At 39.3% G+C, this 18,765-nt stretch overlaps 1 protein-coding gene across 2 annotated transcripts; it reads right to left on the reverse strand.

The window, feature by feature from the left end:
- Nucleotides 1-767: 767 nt before the first annotated feature.
- On the reverse strand, nucleotides 768-18,482 carry ptpn5 (protein tyrosine phosphatase non-receptor type 5). Of its 2 annotated transcripts, XM_056755117.1 has the most exons (14): nucleotides 18,045-18,482; nucleotides 17,617-17,708; nucleotides 13,537-13,735; nucleotides 13,290-13,400; nucleotides 13,061-13,138; nucleotides 12,667-12,905; nucleotides 8,190-8,376; nucleotides 8,019-8,103; nucleotides 7,848-7,927; nucleotides 6,502-6,639; nucleotides 6,135-6,245; nucleotides 5,050-5,210; nucleotides 4,767-4,880; nucleotides 768-4,528 (listed from the first exon to the last, which is right to left on the reverse strand). In XM_056755117.1, exons 3-14 carry the CDS (start codon nucleotides 13,702-13,704, stop codon nucleotides 4,435-4,437), a joined length of 1,566 nt encoding a protein of 521 aa, XP_056611095.1. In that variant the 5' UTR covers nucleotides 13,705-13,735; nucleotides 17,617-17,708; nucleotides 18,045-18,482; the 3' UTR covers nucleotides 768-4,434. The 2 variants fall into 2 exon arrangements, with proteins under 2 accessions (XP_056611095.1, XP_056611088.1); XM_056755110.1 differs by lacking the exon at nucleotides 17,617-17,708.
- Between the last annotated feature and the right edge of the window lie 283 nt (nucleotides 18,483-18,765).

Consider the following 18,765-nt stretch of genomic DNA (forward strand, 5'->3'; position numbering starts at 1 on the left):
TAGTACATACTTTAGTTTCTTAAAGGGATAGTTCACTCAAAATACAATTATGTCATAATTTACTCACCCTCAGGTTGTTTCAAACCTATACACATTTCTTTGTTCTGTAAAACACAAAGAAAGATATTTGTAAGAGTGTTAGCAATTTTCAGTTCTGTTGCATCATCAGCTACCATAGTAGGAAAAATATATTTTTTTGTTCCGTTGACACAAAGTGATATATTTTGAAGAATTAAGGAACACAAACAGTTCTGGGGCTCCTTAGACTGCCACTTAATTTTTAGTACTATGGCAGTCAATGATGTCACAGAATTGCAAATTCCTAACATTCTTCCATATATACTTCTCTGTGTTCATCAGAACAAAGTAGTTTATGGAAGTATGAAATATCATGAGAGTGAGCAAATTAATTTTAATTTTTGGGTGAACTATCTCTTTAATGTTTATAATTGAGATGTTTGAAATGATGTATTGTCATTGCTGTGCTCCTTGCCCCACCTGCTGGTTGAGAGATGCTAATACAGAACCATGCCGGTTCAAATCATTAATTATTTGCTTTGACCTGGATTTCACATTCATTTTTGTAGATTACGGTAGCACAACGTTAAAAAATGAAAAGATGTTGCTCTTAATAACATTATTCATTGCTTTAAGTGTTTATGGCATTATTATTTTAATATGCTTAATGTGTAACAGGCTTTAGGAAATGTGTCGAATGAATTTAGAGCAACATGTCTGTATGTAATCAAATTTCAATCACGTAATAGTTCTGATTGACAGAATGGTATTTTATTTAAAAATTAAAGCATATACCAATAATACAAGCCATGATATTGTAAACTTATTCATGTTACATTCTATTTGTATTTCAACAGTAGAGAAACAATACGAAAGCAATGAGGCAAATTGTATTTTCCAAATTACATCTATTTCACTATAGAACAGCAATAAAATTAACAAAAACTCATGTTTTTCTTCTTTTTCTTCAGACAATGGGATCAGTGCCGACCATCTGAACCAAAATCACAGGGCAATAAATAAGCATAAAATATTAAAACACTGATCAACACATGGTTTCTAAACAAAACCTTGAGAACGTTTCAGGTGAAATGAAGAAGCAAAAAGGTAAAATACTCAGGTTACAATGAAATATTTCAGAGATTAAGACAGCTGAGGCACAGGCCCCTGCATTCACATTCAAAAATCAGTATTTCATCTTTGTGCTTGTTTTAGCTTTGTACAATAGTGCATAAAGACATACTATGCTGGTAGTGAGTAGTTCATGATGATTCAATTAAAATCAATTTCAACATAAAAGAGCATACTGCAGATTCTCTTTAAAATCGATCAATTTACTGTTGTGATAATATAATCCGAGCTGGGTTGGCCCGAGATCTAATTTGCATGTATATGATTGTATGATATACTTATTTGCTGGTGCCTATGTGTCTGTTACTCTTCTCTGGCAACACAGACGGCCCGACAGATGGAGTGTTCAGTAGGAAGTGGGGTCTAACTGAGAGTGAGTGGGCAGTGAGCTCAGGGAGGGGTATGGAACTGCAAGCCCCTAAACTGCGACACTGGCCCTGCTCTACAAGCCTAGGAACCACAAAACTGATTCAAACTGGATTTGATTCTCTAAATAAATCTGTTATTCAGCTGACACAGGACTGAATTAGCTAAAATAGTGGTCCTGATGAACTGCTTTATGAAAGATTTAACTTTTCTCCAAAGAACACATTTATACATCCAATAAAATGACCTTATCACAGATGATCAGGTCACCCTTTTAATACTAATCCAATACGTGTTTGAATAGAACTCTCTGTTGTGAATAAATTCTCGTAATGACTGCTGACAAAAAACAGTATAGTCCTGAAACAGACATGTTTTTGTGACTGAAAATGTTTTTTTTCTAAAAGGTTGTCCTGATAGACAAGGTACAAAACCTGTCGAATGAGCATAACGGTGAACAGCATGTTACAGATGCATTATTTAAAATATTAAAATTATTCCTTCATGAAAGGTTCTGGATTTTGGAATCGCTCAAGCACTGTTGACAGCATTGGTGGCATTATGTTGAATCCTAAAGAACTTTATATATTTTGTATAGAAAAGTCACTTTTACAAATCACACTATGAATTAAAGTAAAGCAGCCCAGTGTTTAAAACCCAAAATGTAAGTCCTGGATAAGTCAGTATTTATCTTAATTCGTTTGTATCTGAATTTTTACCTAGTTTATTGCCTAGCCCTAAAATGCAGTAGTATGCCTAAGATGCTGTCAATGTTGCTTGTATTTACTATACTGTTCCTTTAAAGGAGTAAACAGATCATATTAAATCAAAACCTGTTTCCTCCTTTAGCTTGACCCTGGTTGATCATTAGTTAGATCATTAGATCATTAGTAGATAACATAAGTTCTCATTAGAGACATTTTCCTTCTTATTAAATTGTTTACAAAATAGTATTGATCAATAAAAATATGAGTAAAAGAGGAGACAGGTTTTACTGTGGGAATCCAGTTTCTTTGCTTTAAAACAGGATAAAAATATAAATGCTGGTTTCATACATGTATACAATGCCACATGTTGGTCTCGCTACGGTTTGAAATGTAGAATTAGGATGTCTTCTGTGTGTGTGTTGTTCTGTGTGATGGACTACTAAAGTCTTTGGCAGTATAATAACAGCACGAAAACATAGAGACAAAATTCTTTCCATAAATAAGAGTAATACAGTATATCAGTTAATTAAATAAAAAAATTCAATCACTCAGTACCAACTAAACACAAAAGCAGTTCTGCTATAGCCTAATAAAAAGACTATTATAACAGCAGCAATTAAAGCAAGAAAGTCCATTTTAGTCACTATCTTGAGGCCTTGAACTGGCGACAAAAGTAAAATATCAGGTGTAACAAGAAGGTGTCCTACTTTCAGGTCAGTGCTGCCTGGATGAAACATCTTGTTAGGAACACATGACAACCGGATACCATCAGAGTAACAGCTGTACTGTTTGAGAAAGTCGAAGGTTTACTTGCATTAGAATTCCAGTGTTGTGCTTCCATCTGGATCATATGAGGTCATTGATTGAAGATGGTCATTCCATCAGCAGAGACTCCGCCATATCTCAAGCTCATGATCACTTGATCACACAGACATCTGCTTATTTCGAAATCGTCTTGCTCAGAATTAAATAGAACTTCAAAATGTACTTGCTCATGCAAACTGCAAGTCACAGCAAAGCTGTACGAGCTGCCAACTTTGGCAAATACTGATTATACATTTCAACTATTCAGATACGCAGACCCACATATAAACAATGTTAATGTATCCAGAGCAAAACAAGCTAAGAAAATAAAGGTAAGTCACAGATGAGTCACAGTAACCTGGACGTCCAGGGCAAAAACAGAACAACTATATACGTCCCACCGTTGTGATTTCTGCTTGATACACGCTATGATTTACAAATTAGTTGGAAACAGTGTTTCGGCATTTCGATACATAAAACCTTGAGGTGCAGCATCAATGCTTTTTAGAGTCCAACTCAAACTTTTCAGGTTGTAGCATCAACAACACGCAAACCAAGAAGGCAAAAGGCATCCGTCTCACTTCTAATTGTATCTAATGAGACTATGACAGGCTGCAAAACCACACTGCCTTTAGAATTGCTCGACAACATCTCAAAACAACCCTAGATAGGACAGAAAGACACATATTAAGGCCATTTTGTATTACATGTGGTAGGCTAACCTCTCCCTAGAGACCAACCCACTTCCGGAGTTAAGTCTGATAATCATCATAGCACATATAGTAAACATTTTCTCTCCCTTCCGCTCTCTCTGTGGCTCCAGTAGTCACACACACACATACACACTGACAGATTGCGAATTGTTCAACATATGACCATTTGCACACACACACACACACACACACACACTCACACACACACACGCACACACACACAACACACACACACACACACACACACACACACACACACTTCACAACAAATCTTAAAGTTACCATACGTTATAAATCCTGTAAAAATGCAGTAAAAGAAAAATTGCTGTCATTTAGGCTCAGAAATCTATCTCAAACAGATGGAGGCCTTTGTGTCTGCTTGTTATTGTGTTCACACAATGTCGCTGCCTATGAAGGTTACACACATAGAAACATTGTTGCGTTTCGCATTAAGACAAATAAACAAAATAGAAATAAATCAATCAATCAACTAAATTTAATAACTGACTGGTGTCTGGATTAGGTATGGGACTAAGCAAACAGGGAAAGGAATTGTGGGTAATGTAGTATCTTATATCGGGCCTGTTCATCCTACACTACTGTTGTATATAAAAACATGAGATCTACTGGACGTCAGTCCCTGCCTCATATCTTCAGATAAGGAGGGGTGTGAAGGTTGTGCACTCATGGAGGCTCTACTCTTCTGAGGTCTTCTGAATCTGTCTTTCATACAGGCTGAGTACATGATGAACAAACTGATACTGCTCTGCTGTCTGAATCATCCCACCTCTGAAAAACAACAGCATGAGATCAATTTGAATGCACTTCATTCATAAAAGAGCACAGTCACTTTTACAGTCCATAATATAAACATTTGTTTCACATAATGCATAATGCAACCACATCTTTTTCAAAGACCTCAGTTTGCAGTGGATACCACTGAGGCCTTAAAGCTAACAAATATTTTGCCTTCTCAGTACTCAAACTGATATGTTTAATAACATATTGTGGTAATAAAACTTTGTACCTGTCCAAGCGTAGCTGGCTGGTGGTCTTGAGGATATCAACCACCCCTTCATTTCTTAGCTGCTGGCACAAGATGGAGGTTGCAATGAAACAGCCGGTGCGTCCAATCCCGGCACTAAGTGTTAGAAAACATGATTTTAGACATCAACAGGAAAAAAGAAAAACAGTACAAAAGAAATTTGCTGAAAAATGCGTAACACATAATTGCCTTGACTCATAAAGTAATTATGAATGCCTGTATAGATATATGTATAGAAACATATATCATATGTATATGTTGGTACCTGCAGTGGACAATGACAGGACCACTGGTAGGCGGAGACTGTTTTCTTGCTTCCTCCACTTCCTGAACCAATTCTAGCAGAGGTGGGGCTTTATCTGGAGTTTTTTGATCTGGCCAAGACGTGTACCAGTACTGTCTGATAGTGCGCTCCTCACCCTCACTCTACACATACAAACATTCATTTATATGTTAATAATCATTTTTAGATCATCAACACAGATGTTAAATAAAGGTGCTTCACGATGCCATAGCGGAACCTTTTTTTATCTAAATGCTTTCATAAAGAACCTTTAACATCCAAAGAACCTGTCTGTTTCACAAAAGGTTATTTGTGGCAAAACAAGATTCTTTAGATTATAAAAACAAAAAAAAGAGATGTTTCTTTAAATAACGTTTGACTAAATGTTTCTTTGTGGAACCAAAAATGGTTCTTCTATGCCATCGGTGTGAAGAACCTTTTAAGCACCTTTCTTTTTAAGAGTGTACACATTTACAAACATAACAGGTTTATTATACCAATACTAACAGAAATTGATTTTGCTTTAAGATATCTTGTGCAGAAAGTGATTTACAATATTTCCATCAATTATGTGAAACACTGCATTGCATATTTAAAATACTGCGTATTTGTTGCCATGACAACAATGCCTCCAGAGGAGACAGTAGAAAACACAGAGATAGAAAAATATTCCACTCAGCCTGTCATTCTCACTTTCTCTACCTCTCGTCTTTCTCTCTCGCTCATACAGAATAATAACAATGACATGTTGAAACTTTCTCCCAAGGAATTGACTGCTTTAAATACAGAATTTAATATGTATCTGAAGACAACAAGAAGTTTTATTTTATTTCCTTACTGGTCTCTATTCTAGTTGATATGAGGATGCAGAATAATATCTAATTCTTTCTTTTGTTTTTCAAGGGCTCTAGAATCTGATAATATACATTTTGTTTTTTATTTTAGAGATATGTATGGGATTCTGCAGTTAGTAAATAACACACACAAAACAAAAATGCAAAGCAGTTGTTTCTACGCAATATTTAGTACAAATTAGTTTTTCCATCTGCAAACGCAAACAAACAGACCTTCACAGTGAAAATCCTTAAACTGTAGTCATCTGCTTGGATGACCTGTTTGACAGTGATCTTGATACCCTCACAGACAACACTGTCCTCTGGCCAGTATTCTGTGCATTTCTGTGGAACACAAATAAATATGGTTTACCACATTCATCAATAAAATTGTACTTGTATAATTTTTTGGCAAGTTACTAATTTATAAATCTTCCACGTTTGTCCAAAATAATAATAATTGTGCTTGTAAGATTGTGTTAGTTCTAAATAATAATACTGAATACATATACTTTATGCTACCATGTACATTCCGTATACCGCTTGAATAGTAAATGCAACATATGGAAGTGAGAATCTGGTATTATACAGATAACCGAACCTCATTTTTCTCTTCGATGTTGGTGATCATGACGATAATGGGACAGCGCTCCTGCCAAACCATGCTCCAGAAATCCCCCACTGTGTTTACAGTGGGACCTTGTGTAGCGATGTACGCCTTCTCTTTCCCTCCATAGCCCTGATAACAGCATAGATTAAAACAACGAAGCAACATTTTAGTAGCTTCAAACAATCAAAAAATGTGATGTGATCATTTCAAAATCGCACAAATAGGTAAGAAATTCATAAAAGCTTGTTATAAATAAGCTTGATTTATCAAAAATAAGAAATAATTATTTATTTATATTTTAAAGGCCAAGTTTGTTATTTTTTGCATCTATTAAACGAAATGCCATATAATATACATTTACATTTATTGTTTTGGCAGACGCTTTTATCCAAAGAGACTTACAACTAGAAAAGCATATAAACATTTTGTCAACACGCTGAACGGTACTGTTAGTTTACAAGGCCATGTTATTAGGAGGATAAAAGCTGGAGTAAGCAAAGAAGAGAATGAACAACAGTTGTTGTTTTTTCACAGACATACAGAGTTATTGGTTAGTTATATAAATGCGGAACAGGTGTGTTATGAGCTGTTTTTTTAAACTTGTGAAAGATGCTTCACTTCGGATAGATGCAAGTGATTCAGTGCCAATCTGTGATGGAACCAGGCATTTTCAGACCGAAGTTGACGGGAGGGGATGTAGACCTGGAGCACTGAGTTAAAGTAGATGGGCGAATTGGTTCTGAAGGCCAGTGTCGGAAATTTGAACTTGATACGAGGGGACAACTGGCAGCCAGTGAAGTATAATCAGGAGGGGTGTTACATGGGTTCTTTTAGGCTGATTGAAAACTAGACGTGCAGCTGCATTCTGGATCATTTGCAAGGGCTTGAACGCATTGGTTGGAAGGCCAGCCAGTAGAGAATTTCAGAAGTCAAGTCTTTATATGACCAGAGCTTGGACAAGCAGCTGAGAGGCATGCTCCGGGGGTCCCCTTGCATATAATTCACCATGTTCCATCAGCCATCATAGTGTTTCAAACGGGAGGGGGGAGTGACCAATTGGTTGCGATTCGCAACCTTGCCACTAGATTTCACTGACTGGACCTTTAACATAAATTAGACTAAGCGGTTTGGAAACAAATGATTTCTTGTTCCCCTGAATGAAACATCTTTCCAAAATGCTACAGAAAGGCTAAACAGCTTAACCTGTTAGCTCCTAAACCTGATAAGCATTTTAAAACTTCTCAAAGACCCCCACAAATGATAGCTTTCTGACTGCATAACTGTGGTGTATTCTATCACTCAATCACAAATCTTTTCCATTTGCATCTGATACTCACCTTCAAATAATTTGCGTTAACATAGGTGCTTAGAAAATCCCCCTCCCCTTTTTCTTTTAAGCAAACTCTGCTATGCGTGTCTGCACAAAGAGAAAAATAATTACAAATTCGGACAGACTATTTCACATAGAGGAAACAATATGGTAAGCGGTGTACAGAATATATACCCACTTGGTAGTATGGTTTTGTAGCGATTTTTTCTAACCACTCCAGGTATGTTATATTCCTTGGGGTCCACAAAGTTCATGGGTGTTTCCTGTTTGCAGCAGAATCAGAAGTCTATCGATGATGTTATGATTACGGGTTATTGTGTGTATTTACATGTGACTATGGGATACTCACGTAAAACTCAGCCTGCAGTACAGCATCGTCTAGAGCGCGTTTATGCAGCTGTTCAGGTGTAAGCAGGTTGGATGCATTCTCCAGGTATTCCTGTGTGCTCTGATCTCTGGGGGACAAGAGGGCTCCATACGGCTCTGTAGTGCCAGGGGTACACATGTCCAGAGTCAACGACACGTTTGAACCTCTCCTAAAAATCACAGCAGAGTTTTAGTGATCTTAAGGCAAGTGGCAGGAAATAGTTAAACACTTAGATCACATATGTGGGTGATTTCAGATGTGATGTCGGTTTAAATGTTTACTACCTGACAGAAATGAGGATTACAAGAACAACCTTAATAGAATAGGTTACCCAAATATTTTAATATTTTAGTAGGGTAAACGTTAAGTGGCTGACTTTGTTATCGAGTTCGACACACTTACGGCAACCAGCGAGTGGCAACAAGCAGCTCTTACAGCCTGTTTTCTGGATGGCCTGACAGATGACATTATCTTTTTCCCCCTCTCAAAACATCCATCACGTTAGACGGGTTTTACAAAGGCTGCTAGAGAATCAATTGTTTGTGAAGGCGGAGAAGTGTCTTTTTCATGCTCGGTCAGTTCCGTTCTTGGTTCCATCATTTCGGTGGAGGTGATACGCATTGATTCCGCGAAGGTAAGGGCCGTCTCGTAATGGCCGGTGCCCTACTCGAGCAAAGCCCAGCAAAGATTCTTGGGCTTTGCGAATTTCTCTGATTTCATTAACCTTCACCAAGTCCCAGTTTTGTTGGTTCACGGCCACTTAGGCTGCATTTGAGGAGTTGAAGTACCGTTTTACATCTGCTCCCATTCTTTTCATACCTGATCCGGCCTGACAGTTTGTGGTGGATGTGGATGCATCAGAGGTAGGTGTCTGGGGGGTTCAAGTATACCCTCATGATAACAAGTTGCATCCCAAGTTGCATCCCTTATTACTGACAACGTTTGTCTCCCTCAGAAAGGAACTATGACATCGATAACAGGGAACTGCTGGCAGTGCAGTTAGCGTTGGGGGAGTGGCGCCATTGGCTGGATGGGGCCGCAGTGCCATTTGTGGTGTGGACCGACCACAGAAATTTGGAGTACATTCGGTCTGCCAAAAGACTTAACTCCTGACAGGCCCACTGGGCATTGTTCTTTGGGCGCTTCAACTTTGTGCTCTCTTATAGGCCCGGCTCTAAGAATGGCAAGCCTGATACCCTGTCACGGCACTTTGGCATGTTTGTTGATGCCACCTGTCCCAATAGCATTTTGACTCCTGCAAGTGTGGTGGGGGCCGTTGCCTGGGGAGTTTGAAGGGCGTGTTAGGCAGGCTTTACGCTGAGTCAAGGTGCATGAAGGATGTACGGTGGGTCTGTTGTTTGTTCCTGAGCTGAACCGCACTGTGGTTCTTCAGTGTCCCATTCCTACAGGTTATCTTGCCATCCAGGAGTGAGGACGTCGCTGGCAGCCGTTCCCCAGTGCTTTTGGTGGCTGGCCATGGCAGAGGAGGTCTGTCGGTATGTGGCTACATGCTCTGTCTATGCTCAAAATAAATCAACTAATTCACCTCCCGCTGGTCTGCTCCATCCCCGTCCCTTCCCGAGCCTGGTCACATATTGCTCTGGACTTTGTCACAGATCCCCCTCCAACCAGTGGCAATACTGTGATCCTTACTGTGGTGAAAGCAGTCCACTTCATCTCCCTCCCTAACTCCCTTACGCTCTGGAGAAAGCTTGAATGGTCATTGAACATATCTTCCAGATCCATGGTCTTCAGAAGATGTGGTCTCTGACAGGGGGCCCTAGTTCGTTTCCCACTTCTGGAGGGAGTTCTGCTGGCAGATTGGTGCCACTGCTAGTCTGTTGTCTGGATTCCATCCACAGACCAACGGCCAGACAGAGTGAGCTAACCAAGATCTTGGCCGGATACTTCCCTGTCTGCTCTCCCATTACCCCTCCACTTGGAGTCAGCAGTTGGTGTGGGCGGAATATGCTCACAATTCCCTGCCGGTGTCATCTGCTGGGCTGTCCCCCTTTTTGTGTTGTCTTGGTTATCAACCACCCTTGATTCCTTCCCAGGTCTCTGAAGCTGCTGTTCCTTCGGTCCATGTGTTTATTCAACACTGCGGCAGCACCTGGAGGAGGGCCAGGGAGGCACTTCTAATGTTGACATGTGGGCTTGTTTTTCCCAATAAGGGACTAAGAAAAGTTGTCATATAATGGAATTTCATGTTAAAAACTTCCTGAGACCTATACGAACCTTGGGGGTAGTGGTGTAGTGATACACAGGTATACGCTGTATGCCCACAAGAAAAGATCAAGAACAACCGTATACCCACTTAAAAAGCATGTGGATACATAACAACATTGTTTTGTTTCAGAAAAGTGCGACACACTAACTTTTGGACCATTGGTGCAACCGGGAGATAATAAACAAAAGGAGATCATGAAAGGCAAGCATTTAGACTACACTATATCAGTGTTTTTGTAACCCTTCCCCTGCCACTTTGGGTGATGCTGGAACTGCAGGTGTTACCAAATATTTAGCACGGAGAGGCTCGTGCCCAATGAACACGGGGGCCCCCTCCGTCACGATAGCGTCGCAGGGACGCAATTACATTTCTCTGTTAGCTGGTGTATTTTACTATATTATATTTTTTCTGTTGTCAGAGGGATCCTATTCCTTTTATTGGCCATTCTCCTGGAAAAGCACGGCAAGGCAAAAGAAATAGCCGGCCCATAGGAAGACCCGCTTACCATCAAGATCGGCTGCAATGTGTGCCTGCAGCTGAAGCTTGTAATTCCCGGATAGTGAGAGAGGTGTGTTTGTTTGATTACAGCATTTTGGTGATGGATGTTACATCAACTGTGGATATAACACTGGATTTGCAGATCATTTGAAACTTATAGATGGTGCGGTCCCAGAGCTTAAAGATGCAGAACATGAACCGAACGCGGTAATTAAAACTAAGTCATATGTCTGTGTTTTGTTAGCGAATGGGTGCGTATATACTTTAATTCCGAACATGGCATTAGTATTATCTGGAGACCTCCTGTGATTTATAAATGACCTCCCCACATCAGTATTTCATGTAACGCAGTCGCAGGGCATGATTTTACTCAAATTTACTGACTTATTTTTCGGATGTGATGGCAAGGCTTTGCATATAGTTTGTAGATCCTGATCTTATATTGCGTTTAAAATTACTGCACCTGTCAGCATTGGAGACCAGTGATCCCAACTGGACAAAAGATCAACGTGATCGCGGGTCTCAAATGTTACGAGAGTTTCCATGATAAATAATCAAACGGTAGACTACCGGTAACTTATGGATATCACCCAGCACCCGAAATAATACCAAAGCACTTCAAAGCAGCCTCCAATATTCGCAAACCGTGTTTAAAACCTTCAAATATTATATATGAGCCCACAATATCACAGAGATGGCGATTCGCATGGGCTTAATATCACAGACAACCTCTGCAATTAATACAGATGACTAGCGGTCCCCAGGTAATACTAATGTTGTGCAATTGTGCTCAGAGCACATCAAGCGATCTCTAACAAAGCAATAGTGACGTATAGTACAAAAAATGTTAAACTCAAATAAGATTGTTGCGCCATGCCTATCGGATCCAATATTGAAGTCACACCACTGCTTTCTTATTTTAAACTCTCCACAAATTCAGTGTCGACCTGTGCCTTGTTCACGAAGGAATCCTCGGAGAAATTAAACGTACAAATGCTCCATGTTTCTCCAACATGGGCTGGAAACTCTTTAAAAATAAACTTTAACCACTCATTCCTATCGGAATCCGAAGGAAAGTTATGCAGCGACTGTATTCTTCCACATCCAGGGATGGCACAATATTTAGCTATCTTAAACGACATGTTTGTTTATTGCTTGCTCACTCTATCTGGTTCGGTGACACTGGTTCTGTCACACTGGTTCTGTCATGCGAGAACCAGTGGGCGGGGCTATAGAAGTAGTCGTTGATATTTTTCTGTGGAGGTGGTGTTCAACCTATCATTGTCATCATAGATAGGTGCATTCCAGAACCTGACGTTCGCTGAGCATGGTGTCAATAACAGACGAAATCTCAGTAAAAAGGGCATTTTCAGTTCTGACAGTTCTCTTATATAACAAAAGCTTGGGTTAAAATTGTGATTTTAATTCATGCCTCCTTTAAAGAAACTGTATACGACAATGATATCTAGCTGTTGAGCTTGGTATCGCAGTCTAAATTCAAGTCTTTTGTTTGTTATCAAATAATCAACAGGCACTCAATTATTTGTGAATGAGTACCGGAAGTTAAGGGCATTCCATGAACGTGCGCATGCACAGTATCGTTTGTTTATGTTGTTGCTTTGAAACCTTTAACAAAGCTACTACACAACAACAACAAATATTTATGAGAACGAATAGATTATGTGTAAAAATTCAGATTAAAGAGATGCAAAGAAGAGCGTGTTGTATCACCTTTCCTGCAAACCCACAGACTGAACAGTGAGCGTGACAGCATCAGCTTCAGTCTTTATGTCCATAAAACAATCGAACACGGGTGTCTCAGGAACAGCATCCAGTTCATAAAAATCATCCTGTTTGGTATCCATCCATTCTGAATATGTAAAGGAGGGTTGCCTGCTCATGGACTGACGGCGATCATCAGGAAAGCAAGTTGGGTTTCCAGGCACCAGGGTTTTAATGCAGAACAGTGTCTGTTGTAATAAAGAGAGAAAAGGAAAGTTCAACTTATGCACAGAGGATAAAGTTATAAAACATACATATACATTGCCCATGTTTGTTCGTATATTTTGTATAAAGATAATGTTATGTTTAAATAAGCTTCATAAAGCATATACAGAATACTTACTCCAGTACCAATGATGACAACACCTAAGAAGAGTGTAGCTATGAGGGGCAAAAAACTCTCTACCCTCCAAATCTCCATCTGTAAACAAGTCCATTCAAGTGCATTAGTTATGTCTTCAAAAACACAAATACTTCAATGTCCTTTTTGTCAGTGAGTTGTTATAGTAGCTCTAAGACCATTTCACATTGCGGGCAATATGATAAAGCGATAAAGCATCGATGTCTGTCACCTGTTGGTCAGAGGCATCACTGGTGGAGAGAAGGTACTGTAGAAGGTCCAAAACTTTGTGTGCGGCTGGAAAAGCCCTGTATCCATTCAGCATGTAATGAACCCACAAACCCTGAACACAGCAATAAAACAATCTTACTGTATATATTACATACACAATTCCCTAAAAAAGGCTTTTCATTTTTATTAGATTAATAAATGTTATCTGCATGTATAATATGTGTGGAGTGAAGTGTGCATAAACTCACTGTGAGTTGAGACAGCGAGTACAGCAGGAGGAAAGCACCAGCCGTGACACTTGCTTTCAATATTCTACCCCACAGAGCAGCTCCAGGCCCTGGCAGGGGATCACTGGCATGTGGGGTGACACTCTCCTGCTCTTTTGGTGTGTCCTCTTCGACAGGGGCTTCTGCCATGCTGCTCTTGAAAAGTCGTGTCTGTAAACAGCTAAAACATACGCAGTGTGAAAACAATACTGTAGTGTCATTTAGGCACATGATACAACATGTCAAACAAAATCATGAGCGACTTTCATCCAAACAGGAGCTAATTGTGATCTACAGTAGCTACAGTATAGTACTCGCTACACAGACTTTCATAATTCATGACATTGCTGTGGGAGGAATGACACATTTAGCGGTGGACTATGCAAATGAGACAGTGATGAGGACATCACGGTAAGATAACGATATGTTATGCCATATACAGTGTGAAAATCACGGTACCAGTGTTCACAAGGATTATGAATATCAGTGTTTAAAAAAGGTTGGAATAGCAAAGATACAGAATGTTTATAGTAAAATACATTATATTTTATACTCATCGTCTAATTTTGAACTAGGAGGAGAAATTACTGATAACTCAGACATGGCAGGTTGTGTCACCTTTAGTGCAGAGTCAAGATTCAGTGTTGGAGTGGATGGATCACACTAATCAATACTCTATCTCCACACAGACACACGCGCGCACACAAACACACACACACATACACACACACACACACACACACACTGACAGTCACTTGAGCAACATAAGCTCTTTCACTTTTTTATCCTGTCTGACCCCCTCTCCATCAATTCTCTTCATTTCACTCTTCCTCTCTTTTGTTTCTCAAGCCTATACCTTTTTCTTTCATATTTTCTTCAATGTTCACCCCTCTCATTATATTCTCTGACCCTCATCTGCCAATGTTTTCTCTTCCTCCATTTCACCTACATCCATCTTTACCTCCCCCGTCTTGCTCCGTTACCCTCTGATTAATTTCATTAATTTATTTATTCTTCAATGCTATTCATGCTGCAGCTGGATGCTCTTGAATTCTCAGAATGAGCTATAGAGAGAAGAGATTGCAGTGTTGAAGGATAAAAATGCACACAAAAAAAACAAGTGTGCACAAATACACACACAAGTACACACCCTTCAGATTGTCTTTCATCAAACCTAAGCATAATCATCTCATGCCACTTGCTCAATCAGCATTCAATCCCCAGTCACAAACCATCCAACGGGGAGAGACAGAGAAAGAACAGCCTCTGGCTGTAGGCACTGTTATCTGAATGAAATGTATCATTTTCATTGTTGCTTAAAAGATCAATTAATGAAAGAGACCAGCACATACAGTATCTTCTCTTTTTGAATGAAATCTGTTTCCTAGTCTTATTACTGTGAAGTCATTATGTAGTTTATTTTCAGGGACGACCACTTACAAAAAATCTCTTGTCAGAAGACCAAGAAATTGCTTTAGTATCCTGAAATGAAATTGGGCCAAAGGTACATAGGATGCCACGTTCACAGTACGGTATGTTTTATGCAATTGTATTCTGTATTGTGCTGCATACCCATTTTATATTGTTTTTCTTCTATATTGTTACTTTTATTTAAGATTACTAACTTACAGTTTTGTATTTTTATTTTTTCCTAAATCTGCTCTATCTGCACTCCCTTAAGATTATATATTGTCATAGACACTGCAGCTGTCAATTTACTATATTCTTGAATCCCAATAAGAGGTTTTAGTAACAGTGTTTTGAATGCATCTCACCAGTGTGCAGTGTCTAAGACCATGTTGTAGTGTAAGTGATTCTGAGGGCTTCTCTGACATGTTTGAGGGAAAAGTTTGCCTTTTCAGAGCTTAAGTTTTCCCTGAAAATAGGATGTTGAGGGAATTGGGTTAGAAGTTATGAATTTGTGTTTAGAGAAAAGGAGTGTTTTAAAAATTGTAAAGATAATTATGATCTCTTTCATATAACAGTTCTGAACCTGTAATTTGATTGGCTGAGTGTGCTGTGTTTCAATAGTTCTGCTTTTTGATATAACATCACTGGCAAGCCTGAAAAGAATATTGCAAAAAATCCAGAAGTCCGGGGTGGAAACAAAATATAAAGTTTATATGTCATTTCGTACGAATATTTAAATTCTGGATCACTTTGATCCATTTTATTTATAAAGAGAGTATGTAATATACAACAATATTGAACTTTCAATTGAAACACATGTGTTAAAAAAAGTTATTTTCGAAAAAATTTGGATCACATGATCATCACAAATAGCTCTCTCAAGACTTTCAACAAACCAGAAGCAGTTATGTGAGGGGGTTCCAGAAAGGAATAAAATGTAAAAAAATAAAAATGAATACAGTGAAACTATTTGAACTGCAGCATCCCAATTTTAATACCACTATATCAGAATTGTTCCTCATGCACTCTGTGCGAAGTTGTACAGATGGCAATTCAAGCACAGGACGCCGCATACCAAGTCAACCAACAGTAGAAGTCACTAAGCAGTCTCAAATAAATAGCCCTCCATGTGTGTCTATCGCAGATTAATGACAGGTGGTCAAAATATAGCAGGTGATATGACAAATCCAAGCTAGACATACAAGAATTAAGCAGAAAATAGATGACAATAGACTAACAGACAATGAGGAACCTGAGCAGTGTGTATGGTTTGTGAGGGCCATATCTAAAATCTAAAGACACACTCAGTCTTCTCTCTACCATCATCAGTAAACAATAGCTGCAGAGGTCTGGTCTGGTGATGACGTGATCTACATTGGCATGGGGTAACCATGGAAACAAATACACTCAGCGGCAAAAGGTTTATATAGAACCACAACTTAACACCCCCACACACAGACATACACACATAGTATTGTACACACAGACACACAATGAGATCTTGCACCAGACACAAAACAGCAACAAATAAAGGGAGAAACACCTGTTCCCATCCGACTCCTGCAACATTTATAGAGATTTTTGATGAGAACCTGTTTACCAATGTCTTAAGCAAATATCTTAACAAATAAAAACACACACACACACGTTAACATCATAAACTAAACAAAGCTATATGCCACGGCAACCACACTTAACATTGATGTACTTCACTTTCTACACACCGTGCTTAACTATAGTCTGGGATTAAAACAAAGGTAATATGTCAGCATTCTTATATTGATAGAGGAGGGCAATACATGTACAAATTGTTGAATATTTTATAAGCATGGCAGTGCAGAAGTTCACACGTTAAGCCTGTTTTTTTCATTGTGGATATATTAACATTATTTTTATTTGTCCTGACTTCTCAGATAAGAATGGTAATACATAATTTTCTTCTATGATAATTATTCTGATATAAGAGAGCAATATGAGACACAGAGAGCGAGAAAGAGAGATTACCTGCTTACTGTAATAACAGCCCTACACTACAGGCCCGGGGTTTCTTTGTGCTCGCTTGTATTAGCGGATTACACTTTATGTTGAATGAGTTCAATCTTTGTGATTTTTTGTAGAGACTGGGCCCAATATAACACCGTATCTTTAGATTTCCATGAATGAGTGCTGTCATGGTGTCTTAAAAACCCACCTCTCTTTCTCTGCCCACCACTGCTGATGTGATTAGCCAGTTGTATCACAGAGAAGGAAAGACAAAAACTGAGCCAGAGATGGGAGAGAAAGTCTGATCTCATGGGCAAAGGATCCTTTCAACCAGTCACATTGTGTAAAAATCCGAACTAAATACCCACATAGCTTTTCTAAAAATAATTCATGCACTAACCTCATTTATGTTGATCTAAATTCTCAATTTGAACACAGAGAACATATTATCCTGATGACCCTCTGCATAGACCCTCTCTAAGATGCAGAAGGTATAAATGCGCGCGCGCGCGCACACACACGCGCACACAGACAGTCAATCTGGAAAATATCATGGACATTGCAGAAGGGAGGACATAGCCTACACTTGTTGAATGCTGAGCCATTTTGACATGGCCGCAAAAATACAACTACTGAGCTCTTTAAAATAAATTGTCTACGACTACCTACCGATTAAGTAAACACGTCTTCTTTCACAAAAATGTGAAGAATTATTCATCTGTCACGCAGGTATATTTAAATATGTGGTTCCGCCTCCAGGTCTAAACAAACACATCAGAACAGGTGCCTGTCAGTCATTGTGTAAAACATCCAACATTTTCCTATAATAGAAAAAAATAATCGGTAAACACCATCAAGATTGTAAAGTAGTTTTAAAAACAAAAACATCATTTTAAATAGGGCTACAGCATCATAAAGGAACGCCTCGCTCATTGACTCGCATCGCCTATTCATTGAGAATAACGCTGCGTCGAAACAGCATCTCAGCATCCTCAAAAACACGATGCGCGCATCTACAGAGCAAACGCTATGATGCCAGCAACGCCGGATTAAACTGCAAACTGCACGGTATAGGAAAAATACAGATGCATTCTTACCTCTTAGATAGGTGAAAGCGGTGAAAATGAGCGCGGAGATTCGCGCAACATCATTAATATTCACATCACAGCGCTCACGGAGACGCGCGCGGAAGAAGAGCAGGCAGCGGGAGACGCTGCAGTCGCTGCAGAGCTGAACGGCGGCCCTCCATATGAGCCCGCCTCTCTTCACTGACAATCACAATGAGGAGGGTCGGTGCGCGCACGCGCGCTCCCTCGCACCCGGGTCGAAATATATGCGCTCTCTTTTAACCGTTACATATATTTCATTTTTGTTTCGTGAGATCCCTTTTTTGTATGATATTGAAAAGGCGTTGACGTGTGAGTTGTTGTAGTTCGTGAGGAGGATGCTGTGATGCTTCGCTTCAGGTGGCAGCTGGAGATGTAACCTAGGCAACGGATCTTGGGGTACAATGGGTTGGAGGGATGCTGGAGATCACTAGGCGTTTTAGTGCCCTCTTTTTTCTAAAGTCCCCTTAGCATTCACATTAGCAACTGCGTCATTTCCTTTTGCAAATGAAGTGCTGGAGGTTTTCACTTTTTGTACCGATATTAAGTCTCAATTTTGGCCGATTACCGATGATTATTTAACACTGGAAGCCGATAATCGATATAGCCTATCGGCCGATATACAGTATCTAAATATTAATAAAACATTTTCTGAGACTGAAACGAAAGTAAAAAAGTTGGCAACTGCTTTTATTTGAAAACATTTATTGCA

Source organism: Triplophysa dalaica, chromosome 1 (genome assembly GCF_015846415.1).
Source record: "Triplophysa dalaica isolate WHDGS20190420 chromosome 1, ASM1584641v1, whole genome shotgun sequence".
NCBI lineage: Eukaryota > Metazoa > Chordata > Actinopteri > Cypriniformes > Nemacheilidae > Triplophysa > Triplophysa dalaica.